The 15619-nt window shown below is 34.4% G+C and overlaps 1 protein-coding gene across 4 annotated transcripts in view; it reads right to left on the bottom strand.

Annotated features, from left to right (window-relative positions):
• LOC136040389 (BTB/POZ domain-containing protein 6-like) overlaps positions 1 to 15619 on the bottom strand; it is a 396184-nt gene that overhangs the window by 365504 nt on the left and 15061 nt on the right. Inside the window, exon 1 of one of the 4 annotated variants that reach the window (XM_065724660.1) lies at positions 13711 to 13762. The exons of 1 other annotated variant lie outside the window; for it this stretch is intronic. In XM_065724660.1, coding sequence (XP_065580732.1) covers positions 13711 to 13722 — 12 coding nt within the window. In that variant the 5' untranslated portion in view covers positions 13723 to 13762. Of the gene's footprint in view, positions 1 to 8825; positions 8887 to 10817; positions 11008 to 13710; positions 13763 to 15619 lie in introns of those variants that run through there. 2 more of the 4 variants (XM_065724658.1, XM_065724659.1) reach the window with 2 other exon arrangements.

Below are 15619 nucleotides of genomic sequence, written 5' to 3'. Positions count from 1 at the left end.
ATTTTCTTTCAAGACATGAAAAAAGGTTGAAAAGGCTACTAATTAAAAAATAAATAAGAGTTAAAAAATAAAAGGGGTGGGGGGGGGGTACAAAGTCGGAGGGGGGCAGTGGGCACCTTCGAGGTTGGAACATGGATGATCTTAAGTTCCCTCTAAAAAAAAACTGTTGATATAAGCACATTATTCCCATGAATATGATTATACAAGCGGTTACACTATGCACATAATATAGATGCTGTTAAATAAAGTTCAATACTGTTTCATAAATTCTATTGGTCCAATCTGGAATCAAATAAAACGATTTAATTCATCCTGTTAATCACGCCCAGACAGGAATATGTAGGTCTTTCACCGGATCTAGTTGCTAGGTAAACCGATTATGCAAATCATGTAAGCGTCGAATACCTTTAGTGCTCAAATAAGGGTGTATTTTCTATAGTGCCTATGACTCCACTACTTATTACATTGATTTTCTACATACTTTACAGACCAACAGTTAATTTTATAACTTTGGAGTTCGACCAACAAACCAAATAATTTGATTACTAGATTTGTAGTGATAATTTCTATGCACATTTAAACAAATTATAACAAGCTGAGTTTGATAACGGGGCACCAATCATAGGGAAGCGGGGACTATTGCCCTTTTAAAATTTTGACGGTAAATTTTGTTGTATTTTATTTTAAAAATGGAAATAAAAAAAAATTCCTACACTAGACTTTTAAAAAAGTTTATTCCCTACGTTAGAGTATTTTGCATCTTTCTTCAAAAAACTTGAGAAAAATCCCCCTCCTCCTTACATTTTCTAGAATTGGTGCTTCTACTTGATAGTATTTTCAATGGCTGGTCGTTTAAAGTTTTTTTTCTTGAGGCAGTTAATTTGACTTCACAAATTAACGACAATAACCAAGTAAACCCTACCTTTTCCGTAAAGGCCGGCTTATCGTTTTCACGTCTATGTTCTCTGTCTACTACATCAGCTAAGGCCTTTATTATTGTGTCTTCAAGAAAACGATTGGCCTAAACTATAATCACCAATTTAAAATTATTTGAGTTTCAAATTATTATAAAATTGCTATTTTCTTTGTATGATAAATGCAGATAAAACCAAAATATTAGCCTCTTTTACTGACCATATAAATACAGGTTTGACCCATTTTAGGATGAAGGTTACAACATATAATTAATTATAATTGGCTTCTGGTACGCACCCATTTTGTTTTGGCTCAAGCAGAGAACAGGGCTGCAACTTGTGACCCTGCAGTCTATTCTTGAAAAATGATTTATTGGCAGGGTTGCCACCACTAGCACAAAAGTGCTATTGTAGCACTACTTTATTATTTTTAGCACTGTAGTATACACTCTGAGTTATTAAACTGACACGAAAGGTATATTTTGGTAAAGGTATATTAGTGCTGAATTTACATTCAATTTTTGTCTAAAGCAACAAAAATCGCTTTATAGCACACAAATTTGGTAATTGTAGCACTTTAGGAACTGACGGTAAAAAAAGGTGAAGGATACAGCATTAGACTTAACAGTTCGTACCGGCGGTGCTGATCTCCGTTTCTTGGCCCTTTAGCCAGAAAGTAAAATGGGGGGTTGGGGGCCAGCCAACCTGTGCTTTCGCACACCCTTCCTGCTTACCTTCCCCAGATTTCTCCAGGTACCCATTTAGAGCTGGGTCGACTCTGGCTATGCTTACAGGGTCACGCCACTGACCTCCGTCCCAAACTGATGAATTGGGTACACTGGGATTCGAACCCGCGTCCTCTCAGACAAAGGATCCCAAATCCAGCGCACCAACCCACTCGGTCAGGGGCGGCTCTTAAACTGACCCTAGTGGCAACACTGTTTACAGGCATACATTATAATTGTTTGCCAGTTTACTTTCGTGATCAAAAAGAAACTATGTGTATGTACCATAAGGAGCACAACTGAAGCTAAAATCCTGGACTCATAAATTTAAAGTTTTATTTACCTAGCTGTTAAACTGAGAGTCTTCATATAAAATGATATTAGTCTTATGTATGACATAAGAATATTTGTATGACATTTGTATGACAAAATAATTATGTATGACATATGAAGACTTCATATGAGTCTTCAGTAAAATGAAAATGACGGGGCGTAAATAGAAAACATAAGAAGAAGAAAAAACATTAAGACATAAAAGCAACAACAGTAGAGTGAGTTGAAGTACCATAAATTACAGCCTGATACGAAACAAAAAGAAATCGACAGATCAAAGCGAAAAATCAGCCATTTATATCTTGCAAAACAGCGAGTAGATACTGAAAAGAGAAGAAACACTGTTTTCAATTTGAAAACCAGTTCACTCCAGATATTCACTCCAGTTCACTCCACGGTACAACTAGGGACAAAGGAATAGGTAAAAAGCCAGTTTGTTATTTTTAGCAGTTGAGTTTTTCAACGGATTAGATGAAATAACAGAAAAACAACACAGCCTTAAGGCCGTCGAGACATACGAGACTGCCAAAAAAGAAGACGAAAAACATACAGGAAAATGTAGCTATGTGAGCCTACGTTTAAGCCTTTTCGGAAATAGAAAGAATTTTCACTACTGTATATTCAGTCCCTCCGTCTATTACTATATATATTATATATATATTATATATATATATATATATAATATGTATATATTATATTATATGTACATAACATAATAGGTATATAATAAATATAATATGTAATATTTATGAGTAATAAATATAATATGATTTATTTGTATGTATTTCTGAAACCTAATGGCCGAGCCATTACTATCACCCTTAGTGGTAAAACTACACACGACTTTAACCCAGTATTTGATATTTTTCGCTTGTAATTTGTTGAGTTGAATAATTGTTTTTTTAAAGCCTGGGACTTGTAATTGACCAATCAGAATCAAGATTTAAGGCATTTGAAAATAAAAACAAGGAAGCTTGGAAGAAGAGAATGCCCCACTATTGGCTGCCTGCCAATAGATTTTGACCATTAATCAGAAAATAAAAGTTCTAATTTGTGACTGAGGGACCCCTTTCGAGTTCTCAACAAACATTTTTCTACATGATTTGGTCGGAGCAACAAAAAAACTCGAATTTTTCATAGTAATGAATGGTAAGTAAATAACGATCCTGGTCAATGACAAAAGTATAAGAGCTTAACTACTGATAATAATTAAATCAAAGAATCAGGTTTTTTATGGTGATACTACATATGTATTTGTTTATTAGTAATTAGTGCAGCTTTTAGTACACAAGAAACTTCGCATAATTATAGAAAACACAAGGAAAACAACTTAATAAGGGGCAATTTCGGTAAAAATATACCGTCAACTTTTGCTTGCATTGCAAGAGTACCCACTGATATATGAAGCCACATGTTTCCCCTGAAGGGAATGCTGGGAACTTCTGTGCTTTCCCCCTGAAAGGACACGTTTCTTGTGTTTTATTATCATTTTTTTTCCAGATTGCATTTATCTAGTTGTCACTTTGAAAAAGATTTAATTTTTTACAGCTATGAAGTATAAAGGTGTCAAATATATTGGTCTTTGGTATTCAAACTTAATTTAAAAATACTGAATTACAAATTTTTACCTGATTTTCTTAATCTTAGTATTAATATTTATTTGAACAAACTACTTTTGCTATGCTTTACTTTCTAAAAACACTGAATCTAAAGGCATTAAATATTTTTGGTGTTTGATAAACAAGTTCACAACTGTCAATTTTGTTAAATAATATCCGTCCAACGCCTCGGCATTTCTCAACAGAACTGAATGCTGGGAGTTTATATCTTAGATTACGTAATTAGGCTGTTGTTTTTTTGTGTATTTTTTGTAATTACTTACTTTTTCATTTTTATATACTTTTACTTTAATTGCCATACTTTTTCCATTGCCTTTATAAAAATTTGTCTCTAAGTATCATGAAATAAAAAAAAAATTAATTTTTTTTTTTAACTGAAAATAAGGAGCAACAGTAAAACTTAAAAAGACCAGAAAGTATTACGTATTTGGTGGGGGTTTGCCCCCTTCTCAAAACTTTGCTCTTCACGCTACAGTTTTTCGGCACTTTTAAAAAAAAGTTACCGATTCTTCTAATTAAAAGATCCTTGTGTTTCAGGAGTCATTTTAAAAGAATTTTGACAAAATTTGAACTTTAGTCTAGACAGCGAGGTGTTGAGGAGGGTGCAATCACCTCATATACGCAATAATTTATGTTCGTTTTAATTTTAATGTTGCTCCTTACTTTCAGTTGAACAAATTCGTTTTTTGGTTAACTCTATGATCGTTCTTTAAATAACGCCAGGATACCTGGCTCCACCTCCATGAAAAAATCCCTCTCACCATAGAAATATCCTCTGGATAATTCAATTCTGCCGATAATGTACCCCGGAAAATTGCCCTTAACATTTCCACGCGTAAAACTGAATGGGTAAAGAGAAAGCAAGATATGAAATTTCGTATAGGAATTCTAGCAAATTTGCCCAGTGTAAAATTTCCCCTGAAAAATATACCCTCTCGCCCAACAAAATATATGCATACTTCCCAATAAAAAATAAAACAGTGGGGAAATTTTATAACTTAAAATCGTTCTCCCGGGGCTTTAGGGGGTCATCTTTATGCCCAGAAACATTGTACCCCTGGCCATGGAGCCTTTCGAGGGGGAATAAGTGTATTGTGATTCAATTTTGAATTATATTTAGTATTGTCTTGTATTTGATAATAGACTTCTCTCTCTCTCTCTCTCTCTCTCTCTCTCTCTCTCTCTCTCTCTCTCTCTCTCTCTCTTTTTCTCTCTCTCTCTCTCTCTCTCTCTCTCTCTCTCTCTCTCTCTCTCTCTCTCTCTCTCTCTCTCTCTCTCTCTCTCTCTCTCTCTCTCTCTCTCTCTCTCTCTCTCTCTCATAGTTGGGCCTTTCAACAATGCTGAAAAAAAGCTATGTCAAAATGTTGACCGGATGATTTTTGAAAAACAAGTAGCGTGGGAGGGGTTCTAGTTGCCCTCCGATTTCATAGTCACTTAAAAAGGGCACTAGAACTAAGAATGAACAATTTCCTGATGTTCTAGGTCCACTGGATCGATACCATCACCCATGGGAAAAAACCCAGATAAACATGCATTCGTGATCTTTCTTCTGGCAAAAATTACAAAATTCCAAATTTCTACCGATATGAGCTTGAAACCTCTACAGTAGGATTCTTTGATGCGCTGAATCTGACGATGCGTTTTTCACTAAAATTGTATGACTTCTAAGGGGTGTTTCCCCCCTTTTTCAAAAATCAGGCAAATTTTATCAGGATCGCAGCTTTTGATGGGTAAGACTAAACTTAATGAAACTTTTGTATTTGGAATCAGCATAATAAGCCAATTCTTTTGATACATCTATTGGTATCAAAATTTCGTCTTTTAGATCTTCGGTTACTATTGAGCCGGGTCGCTACTTACTTACAGTTTGTTACAAAGAATTGTTTGATTATCCATTGCAATACAAATAGAGGCCATTGAAACATTCAAAGTTTTTCTGTGCTATTCAAAAAACTTTACAGTTTCATGAAATGTAATTAAACAAATAGAAAAGGTTTTTCAACGAAAGTAAGGAACAAGTTCAAAACTTAAAATAAACATAAATTGATCTGTAAGTAAATGGGACTGTCCCTTCCTCAACACTTCGTTCATTAAACAAAAGCTGTTTGGTGTTTAAAAAGTCTTTTTTTCCATTTTTTTTTTAATTTGGAAAAAAAATTCACAGTAAAGAGTAGGAAGCTAAGGAGCAGACAACCCCCTTCATACAAAGAATATTCTGTTCAAATAGTTTCCAAGTCTATTCCTTGCTTTTAGTTGAAAAGCTCTTATTTTTTAAATATTTTTTTTATTGTTTTCCAAATCATACCCAGGCCTAACCAAGATATAATTTGAGGTACCAGTCCCTTAAATCCCCGATTAATTGCTTTTAAAATATATAAATCAATAATTGTACGTTGATTAGTACCATGCTACGTTTAAACTTGCAATTTCAATTTTGGATAAAATTTGAATATACTTAAAAAATTGGCGATGAATAGTAATTTTGGTGAAAAGTCCTGTTAAACTTACTGCTAAAGAATTTCGGTTGGAAGAAGAGGAGTATTATTGTTTGCATGGATGGAAATTTGTTTGTATGGGTGGAGTTTTGATCTTCTGCATAACTAAAGCCATCAAAACCTCCATAATAGGATTTTCTTATCGATACATACATTACGTACATTCGTTTAAATAGGCTGAAGTACTTCATACAAATAGAGAAAGAAAAATATTGCCATTTAAAATTACCGAAAACTAAGTTTCTAGCAGTATTTGCCACCCAAAAAATTTACTGGCGGGGCTGATGATGACCTGCCTTGCCCTTTTCTCCTCTGTGCTTTTAGATATGGGAATGTAAAATTTTAGCCATATAGAGAAACATTTCTATTAATTCCTACTCCCCTTAACTCTTTCAACATTTACCTGAAGCATCAGGAAGAGTAAGCAGTTTGTCCATTAAAATGTACTTTTGTAGGAATCTACCCTGCCCCCACCTAAACAATGACTCAGCCCCCTTCATCATAGCTGATACGGAATTACAGATCACCAAACATAGCCTAATTTCATTATAAACAAAGCGAATCAACTTGGTTGAATCCAGTAGTGCCACCGTGTGGAATTACTTCTTTTGCAACCTGAAAACCTAAAATATAGTTATTGATACTTCTAAATCAATTAGCTTCTCAGAATTTTAAATTGATAGCAAATTCGTCCTCTTCACGGTAAAGCCCTAGTGCCCTAGCCTTTTCGTTCTGCCCTAAACCACCTAAACGGTCACCCAACCACCACTGCTATTTTGGTATCTACCCCCCCCCTGGAAAATTTTCTGCCAGCACCCTTGCGGCACAATGAATATAGCCAAAATAAATCTAAAGCTATCCCCTATTAAAATACAGAGAATATTCCCAGTAAACAGAGGTAGAAAAAAATGTAAATAAAAATGATTAAAAGTAAAGAGATCCATCCAAGCTTCAAGGTCAATCAACACATTTTTGGTTCTATTAATTTTCCACCCCCCTTTGTCTAATATTCTTGCTTGGTCCATTCTTCTAGAACTGCAATCCAAAAACGGGGAAACCCCTTAACCTAAAATCTTTCATCTAAATACTATAGCGCTGTGGTTTCTTATTTCAACATATTTAATGGTTGACAAGACTAAAAATGTTGTTTTGAAATATGAATCCACCTAGGACTATTAAATCAAGAAGGGGTGCCAAACATAGAATTTTGTGTTCTGAGAAATTTATAATTAGGTAAGATGACCGCTTCTGGGATTCTTGGAAAAGATTGTACGCACTTCCTCTTGGAAAGCGATAAAAAAAGGTCTTGTTTAGGTCTAAAATAATGTGCTTGGCTAACCAAATCAGCTGCCAGGTGTAGAACAGCCTACCCTTTCTAGTTAATGCCACTAAAATAACCTACCATGGAAAAAATACACAAAAATACGCATACATAAAGAGAATAAGAGGGATTCTTTGCTAATACAGATTACTTAAAATAATCACCGGGAATATTTAAGAATTTGAAACAAAAAGACACAGTTAATACTTTCACAGCACAAAGGTTGGCCTAATCCTTCGGGAAAATGTTCGGGGAGTATTTATTGTTGCTTTTTTCTAATTTGTATAAAAAAAATTTCAAATAAAAGAGATAATTGCCCCTCCCCCCAATTGGCACTCCTGCTTAGGATATATGACATTTATGACTAAGGTTACATCATCCAGGATTTTTTAGGGGGTGACAAAGTTGTTTATCAGGGGGGGGTATACAAAAAAAAATTTAAAAAACTCATTTAAGATTTGTTTATGCTCCTTTTTGTTACGTTTTTACGAGTTGGACAAACGTATGTATGTTATATATTGTATATTCAAAAAATATTATATATGTATGTTAGATGTTATGTATGTTATTATATATGTTATATATATTATTATGTTATTATGTATGTATATATTGTACAAGATAGTGCAAAACCTTAAATTTATGTTTTCCCTTAAATTTATATTGTGGAAATATTCAGTAGTTTGATAACATATTCAACATTTTGAAAATATTTGGTGAAACAAAAAATGTTATGTTTTAAAGTATAAATTTTACCCTTAATCTATTTATTGTTGGTTTTTTTTTACCTATAAAATTTGCAAAACCACCCTAACATTATCAAATAGTTGCCAAAATATAGCCTGATTTGTCTATAGAAATTTTGAAAGAATTATTTATTAGGTATTTTATTTTTTTAAATGCCCCCTTCACCTCCTAGATTAAAAAAATATATTACTTTGGCACCTTCATAAAAAAGGAAAAATCTTGGTCCCCCTCCTCCATTTTTTTTAAATTGAAACCCTTAGAATAGCACGTCGTTTAGTATGTCCACCTGTTCCCGCGCCTGTGTGGATAAAATTGAACTTTGAAGGAAAAACTCATCAAAATTAGTCCATTCGTCCTCTCAGATTTTTTCCCGAGAAATTGGCAAAACTACCCCAACATTATCCAGTAGCTGTCAAAATATAACCTGAATTGCCTATAGAAGTTTTGAAAGAATTATTTTATTTGGTATTCTTATTTTTTATATGTTGCCTTGCCCCTCCTGGTTTTTAAATTATACATTGTTTGGTACCTTTATGAAAAAGGGGAAAACTTTGATCCCCCTCCTCTAAATTTATGAATTGACACCCCCCCCGGAATAGCATGTGTATTGGTATTTCCATCTGTTCCCATGCCTATTCGGATAAAAATTTAACTTAGAAAATAAAACTCACCAAAATTATTCCATTCATTCTCTCATATTTCTCCCCCAAAAATTGGTAAAATCACCCCAACATTATCACATTGCTTTCCAAAGACAGTCTGATTTCTGAATCTTAGAAACTTGTGTCTATTTAGAAAATGGAATAAAAAATTAGATACGGGCTCCAACCGAGACGGATATCGTAGAGGTCAATATGCTAAGCCTGAAAGGAATCTTCTAAGATAGTAATGAATCCTTGTCTTTGGTAGTTATGTTGTTATAGGTAATAGGTAGAGCGCAGGACTTCTTTCTCGTTGAGAGGGGGAAGGGCAGTAATGAAATACACGTATATGCAAGGGCATATCTGGAATTTTCGTTCGCGAGGGGTTATTTTTTTAGGGGAGGGGGATTTACAAAAAAAATCAGCGAATCAAAATTCGTCTATATGCATTTGCGTTAAGTTTCTACGAGTTGGATAAAAATGTTTTCTGAGAGGAGAGTTCAAACCCGATCAAATCCCCCCCCCCTGGATACGGCCTTGTATACAGCCAAGCCCTTATCTATCTAGATAGATGTAGGTCTGTCTTACTATATCGCCAGTATTACTATAATTATTCCGTTATTTTGTTGTTGTTTTTTTTTTTGGGAGGGGGGGGGGGCATCTCAATGTTATCACATAACCTTTCTAATACATCTGATTCTTTCGAACTAAAGTTAATTTTTAAAAAAGACTCAGGTTCCCATTAATATCTTAATTGAAAAAAAGGACAAAAAAAGAACGCGAAAATTCTCGCCACAGCTGATGTTGCCATACTAAAGCTAAAAAAATCTTTCTAAAGTGTAATACAATAGCGTCGATTGGGGGAAGGGGTAGGGGATGGCTTTGACCCCTAGAATTTTTCTCCCCTAGATTTCGAAAACACCTTTTTGGTATGTTCATCAAAAATCGTAAAAATACTCAAAATACCCCTTCCCCCCAGATATTGAAACATACATTTTGCCCCCTCCCAAACTCTTCGTGGATCTACGTCAATGTAGTAATGTATCCTTGTTTCTTGTGGTTACCTAGTAAGTCCTGTTGAGGTAAGGTCCACGTAGTACAAGTAAGTGCACCTGTACTAAAAACCGAAACTTACCAAAATTATTCAAGTCATCGTCTCAGTTTAAAAACAATAATAAAAAAAACATGGCAAAATCTCCCACCGAATTCATCAGGGGTGTAGCTCCAGCATTTTTATTGGGGGGAGAGGGGTCTACATCTGGAGAGTCAAGGCGCATGGACTTTATAATAATTTTGGCTCTCTTAATTATTGAGACGCGACTAACCCTTTCTTGCCCCCCCCCCCCCAAACGACACTACTCGTTATCACATGGCAATTCAATTCAAATACAGACTGTATCCTAGAAACTTATTTGTATTTAGTAAATAGGGGAAAAAAATAGATACGGGTTCCCGCCGTGACTGATGTTCTGGAGGTCAACATGCTAAAGCTATAAAGAATTTTTGTAGGTAATAATGCATCCTTGTTTCTGGTAGCTACGTAGTTACTACTGGTAACAGGCACGTATATACAATTTTTTCGGAGGGGAGGTTATAATAATAAAACACATTTGAATAAGAAATGCCCAAAAATTCAGTAGAACTTGGGATTCAGTAAAACTTGCGTGTGCGCCTGTCTCGTAAGTAAGGCCATATTCAGGATTTTATTCGGAGGGGGGAATTTTTCGAACTAAGTTCTACATAAAAACTTTCAAAAATGTATTAACAAATGGTTCCCATGCTTTTCTTTGGGGGGGGGGGGGGGGGGGTAGGGGAGGGGTGAAACCTGGTAACCCCCTGAATGCTGCCTTACCGGTAAGGTGATCTTGTTTCCACCAAGAAAGCATTTTTTTTTAATATGGGAGAGCAACAGAATCAATTATGTGTCCCTCAAGGCAAAAGGGTAATCGCCTCCACACCCATCTACTCGTTATTGTTGAAACACTTATCTAAATACTAACAAGCACAGAAACTAAAACTTACCAAAATTATTCCATTCATTATCTCAGTTTTTCCAAAAAAATTGAAAATCACCCCAACATTATTACATAGCAGTCCGAGAAGAGTCTGAATCTTAGAAACTCATGTCAACTCAGAAAACAGAAAAAAAAAGAAGATACAGGCTCCCACTAAGAGTAATGTCGCGGAGGTCAATATGCTAAAGCTAAAAAGAATCTTTCTAGATAGCCCATATTATTAACCATTATGAGGTTTCTAAAAAGATAAATTGTGTAGCAATATCTGATAAGGAATGTAAATTTTATCGGTCTACTGGGATAATGAACCTTTTCATGCGTGATTCTGAAATTATTGAAAAAAAAAAAGTTGATTTTAATTAGTATAAACTAAAATGGTCAATCTTGATATAGATTATTGGAATATTTTTGACTTTGAATTTAGTTCTTTTTTATTATTGTATATTCGCAGAATATTTTTATGTTTGAATTTAGTTTTTTATTCTTATGAATTATTACTGTTTATTCATGGCATATTTTGATATCAAAATAAGAAACACACATTTTCAATTAATACTTTCATTAATCAAAATCGGTACTCAACATTCATTGACAGAAATTGCTGCCTGGCACGTACACAGTTAATTTGCTTGGGGGTGGGGGCTAAATAGTTTTAGAATAATAAGTATAGAATAATAAGTGCAAGAAAATTCAGTGGAGGTTCCACTCTCGAGACCCCTCCCCTGAGTACTTCCTCCATTCCTGCGTATAGGCTTAATGCAGTTTACTCATTTTGTCGAAATCTCTATTATTTAAGAAGGCTAAATTAATTCTAATAATAAGAAACTAAATTAATTAAAAAGCTTAATATAGGCTTAATGCTGTTACTCATACAAATACTATATACATACATACTATACAAATACATACTATACATACTACACAAATACATACTATACAAAAGCGTATAGGCTTAATGCAGTTTACTCATTTTGTCGAAATCTCTATTATTTAAGAAGGCTAAATTAATTCTAATAATAAGAAACTGAATTAATTCAAAATAAGAAACACACATTTTCAATTATTACTTTCATTAATCAAAATCGGTACTCAACATTCATTGACAGAAATTGCTGCCTGGCACGTACACAGTTAATTTGCTTGGGGGTGGGGCTAAATAGTTTTTTGGATAATTTGAATAATAAGTGCAAGAAAATTCAGTGGAGGTTCCACTCTCGAGACCCCTCCCCTGAGTACTTCCTCCATTCCTGCGTATAGGCTTAATGCAGTTTACTCATTTTGTCGAAATCTCTATTATTTAAGAAGGCTAAATTAATTCTTTTTACTTTCCAATATCGATTAGGTTCAAGGGCATTCGCAGGAGAGACGAGAGAGGATTCGGGGCCCATGCTCATCAGGAATCCTAGATTTCTCCAAACCTCTGTGCACCTTTTGTTGATATTATCATTTATTTATTTTTTAGTATTGCTACCTTAAGAAAACTGTGTAAGTGCCTGACCAGTTTCTAATTTTAATTCTATCTTGCTATTTGACAAACTGTAAATAACATAAATATCAAGACGAGTTGAACTAATTGAAAAAATTAAACTTAAAATTTTATTATTTAAATTGTATTATTGTTTATATATGGAGCAAGGCCGTATCCAGGATTTTTTTTTGACGGGAGGGGGGCGGTTACAAAAGAAAAATCAACAGACGCATAAAAATGTATTTATATTCTTATTTGTTACATTTTTACGAGTCAGACATACGGCTTTCATATGCATGATTTTATCATTTAGATTTTATAAAACAATGCATATAGTGCTGTTTAATATTTCATATACTTTAGTCTAAATTACAGAACATATTCGTTAAACATTTTACAACATAAATTCCTGCATATTCAACCTTGATTCGACTCACTAATTTTTATTGTACCTCCATAGTGGTGCAGCTAAGGGAGACAAAGGGGAAGACTGTCCCCAGACGCATCCTCCGAGGGAGCGCCAAAGTGATTTTTTCGTCAATACTATGATCGTCTGGGGAGAAGGCGAAAATCAGCATCGTCCCCCGGTGCTGAAAACCCTGTCTACGACTCTGTACCCGCTGTCTCTAAGAAATCTGACCTAATGCTTTTTCTGGTATATAATATCTCCCAGTTTCGGATGTCTGATTTCAAGTTACTATTGAACCAGCATCCTAGATTGATTGGTCCATGATAATTTGTTTTAATTACTTATAAGTGTGCAGTAAACACAAAGAGTTTGCACCAATGCAAAAAAAATGTGGAGGGGGGCAAGGAATATTTTACATTCTTTTTAGTAAAGATCTAAAAAGTTATTTTCCAAAATAAAGGGGGTATTATTTCAATTTTCTCAATTAAAATTCCATGCCAAAAGTATTTTTCAAAATATAGGGGAGCAACGTAATCTGTTAGGCACCCATGGAGGCAGAGGGGTAATCCTATCCCTACATTTTTTTCCAAAATTAAGGGAGTCAAGACAGGAGGGCAGGAATTTGTTTCTATTTTTTAAATGAACTAACAGAAAAGGTATTTTTCATTATCCAGGTGGGGAGGGAGAGGATTCTTTTCATTTTTTAATGAGAATTCACAAAACGACATTTCTCAAAACTCGGGGAAGTAAAATAGCCCAGCGGGTCCCCTTGGAGGAACACGGATGACCTCCCGCTTAATTCTACTGCCCTCCTAAATTTTCAAAAAAGAAATTGTTGTTTCTTCATTCAAAAACAAAAAAATAACAAAAACCCTTGTCCCACTCAATTTTCGTAAACATGTACTGGTTCGTAACGTAAACTGGTTAACTGGTACCCCAGAACACAGACAAACAAAGAAACTAGAACGCTGAAAACGACACAAACAAAACATTTATGTAATCAGACTAATTAATGCACTTCACCTTCCACCACATTTTCACTAACTGTTAGAAATCATTAGAAATACGAGTTTACATTGAGCTGTTATGTCAAAAAAGCAGAGAGCTATAATAAAAACCGTAAAACTTTCTGATTCGTTGGTTTTATATTTGAAACCTGAGATTCAAAAAAACTAGTTAACGTGAAATCATAAAACTAAATTTTATCAGCAAGCTGGTTAGAATGTTCTTGGTCAAGACGAAATTATTATAGGAATTTAAGTTTACGATGATCTAAGTGACTTCACTTTAAAGGTTACTACAAGGCCCCTGGATTTTCTGGAACTTCGGGTCTTAGACCAATAAAAATAAAAGAGAATTATATAATTTAGGATCTTTTGCAAACATCGAATTAGGAAATCTTAATGTTTGAATTCTTCTTATGCTGTTCAAGCTTTAGTAGTGAGTTGTAAAAAGTAAGACAATTGAGGAATATCTAGAGTGCCAAAGCAACGATAATGAGAAATATTTGTCCCCCAGGCCCATATTAGGTATTATTTATGTGTGAAAACTTCTATTTTCCAAGTTGCTTTGATCGTTCACTACGAAGTTTATTAATGATTTGGAAACAACAAAATTGGGGGAATATCAAGGCAACGATAACAAGACACCCCTCTAATGAGCCAATATTAGGTATTATTTATGTGTGAAAACTATTATTTTTTTAAGATTTTTGCTTTGTTTATTTCACTATGAAGCATGTGTTAGCATGTTGAAAAGTGAAAATAAATTGAAAAAAATAATTAAATTCAACAACGCTTTTCGTCGAAAATTATAAAATTGTGGAGTGAGGCGACCCCTATTATATGCGTAATATTTTATGTTCGTTTTAAGTTTTAATGCTACTCATTACTTCCAGGTGAAAAAATTTTATAAAAGAAAAAGAAATAACTAGAAAATAGGGGAAAACACCGTCTCAAAGTAATAGTATCTTAGTGAAAATCACACCATCAGATTCAGTGTATCAGAGAACCCTACCGTGAAATTTCAAGCTCCTATCTACAAAAAAGTGGAATTTTGCCTTTTTTGCCAGAACACAAATCACTGATGCGTGTTTATTTGTTGGTTTTTGTTTTTGCTTTTATCCCCGAGGGACGATAGCATTAACCCATTGGTCATAGAATGTCGCGAGAGGGCTCATTTTAACGGAAATTAAAAGTTCTAGTGCACTTTTTAAGTGACCAAAAGAATAGGAGGGCAGCTAGGCCCCCTCCGACGCACATTTTTTCACTTAAGTTACAGGATCAGCATTTTGAGATAGCCACTCTGTTCAACTTAGTCGAAAACCTAATAATTATGTCATTGGGAACCACTTAATCCCCCACAGTCCCCAGATCTGAGGCTGCATGTTACAAACTTTAACCTTTGTTGACATATAGTAGTGGTTATTGAAGCGTATAGACTTTTTCAGGGGGACTTTTTCACGTCGGGGTAGAGGTGGGTTGCGTAAGGGGTTTACGTGGGAGGATCTTTTCACGGAGGGATTTATCATGAGGGAAGTGAATTTCCATTAAGGGGGCACAGGATTTTCTAGCATTATTTAAAAAAAACAATAAGGAAATAAATAAAAATGTTTGTTTCACCTGGAGGCAATGATTAAAATTAAAACTTAAAACGAACAAAAAATATTACGTATATAAGGGGGTTCGTCTCCTCCAAGATACCTTGCTCTTTACGCTAGAGAATTTTTAGTAATTTCAGTTACTTATTCTACGGCCTTTGGGATTCAGGGGTCATTCTTAAAGATTTGGTATAAAATTCAAGCTTTAGTATAAAGAGCGAGGTATTGACAAGGGGGCAAACCCCTCCTATACGTTACAAAAATATAAAAATATAGAAGTTCGCTACGTAAGTTAATTCGTAAGGTACATATATTTATTACTAACAAAAACGT

Source organism: Artemia franciscana, chromosome 20 (assembly GCF_032884065.1).
Source record: "Artemia franciscana chromosome 20, ASM3288406v1, whole genome shotgun sequence".
Lineage (NCBI taxonomy): Eukaryota > Metazoa > Arthropoda > Branchiopoda > Anostraca > Artemiidae > Artemia > Artemia franciscana.
The sequence above is the reverse complement of the archived record's forward strand: the minus strand, read 5'-3'. Positions and strand labels throughout refer to the sequence as shown.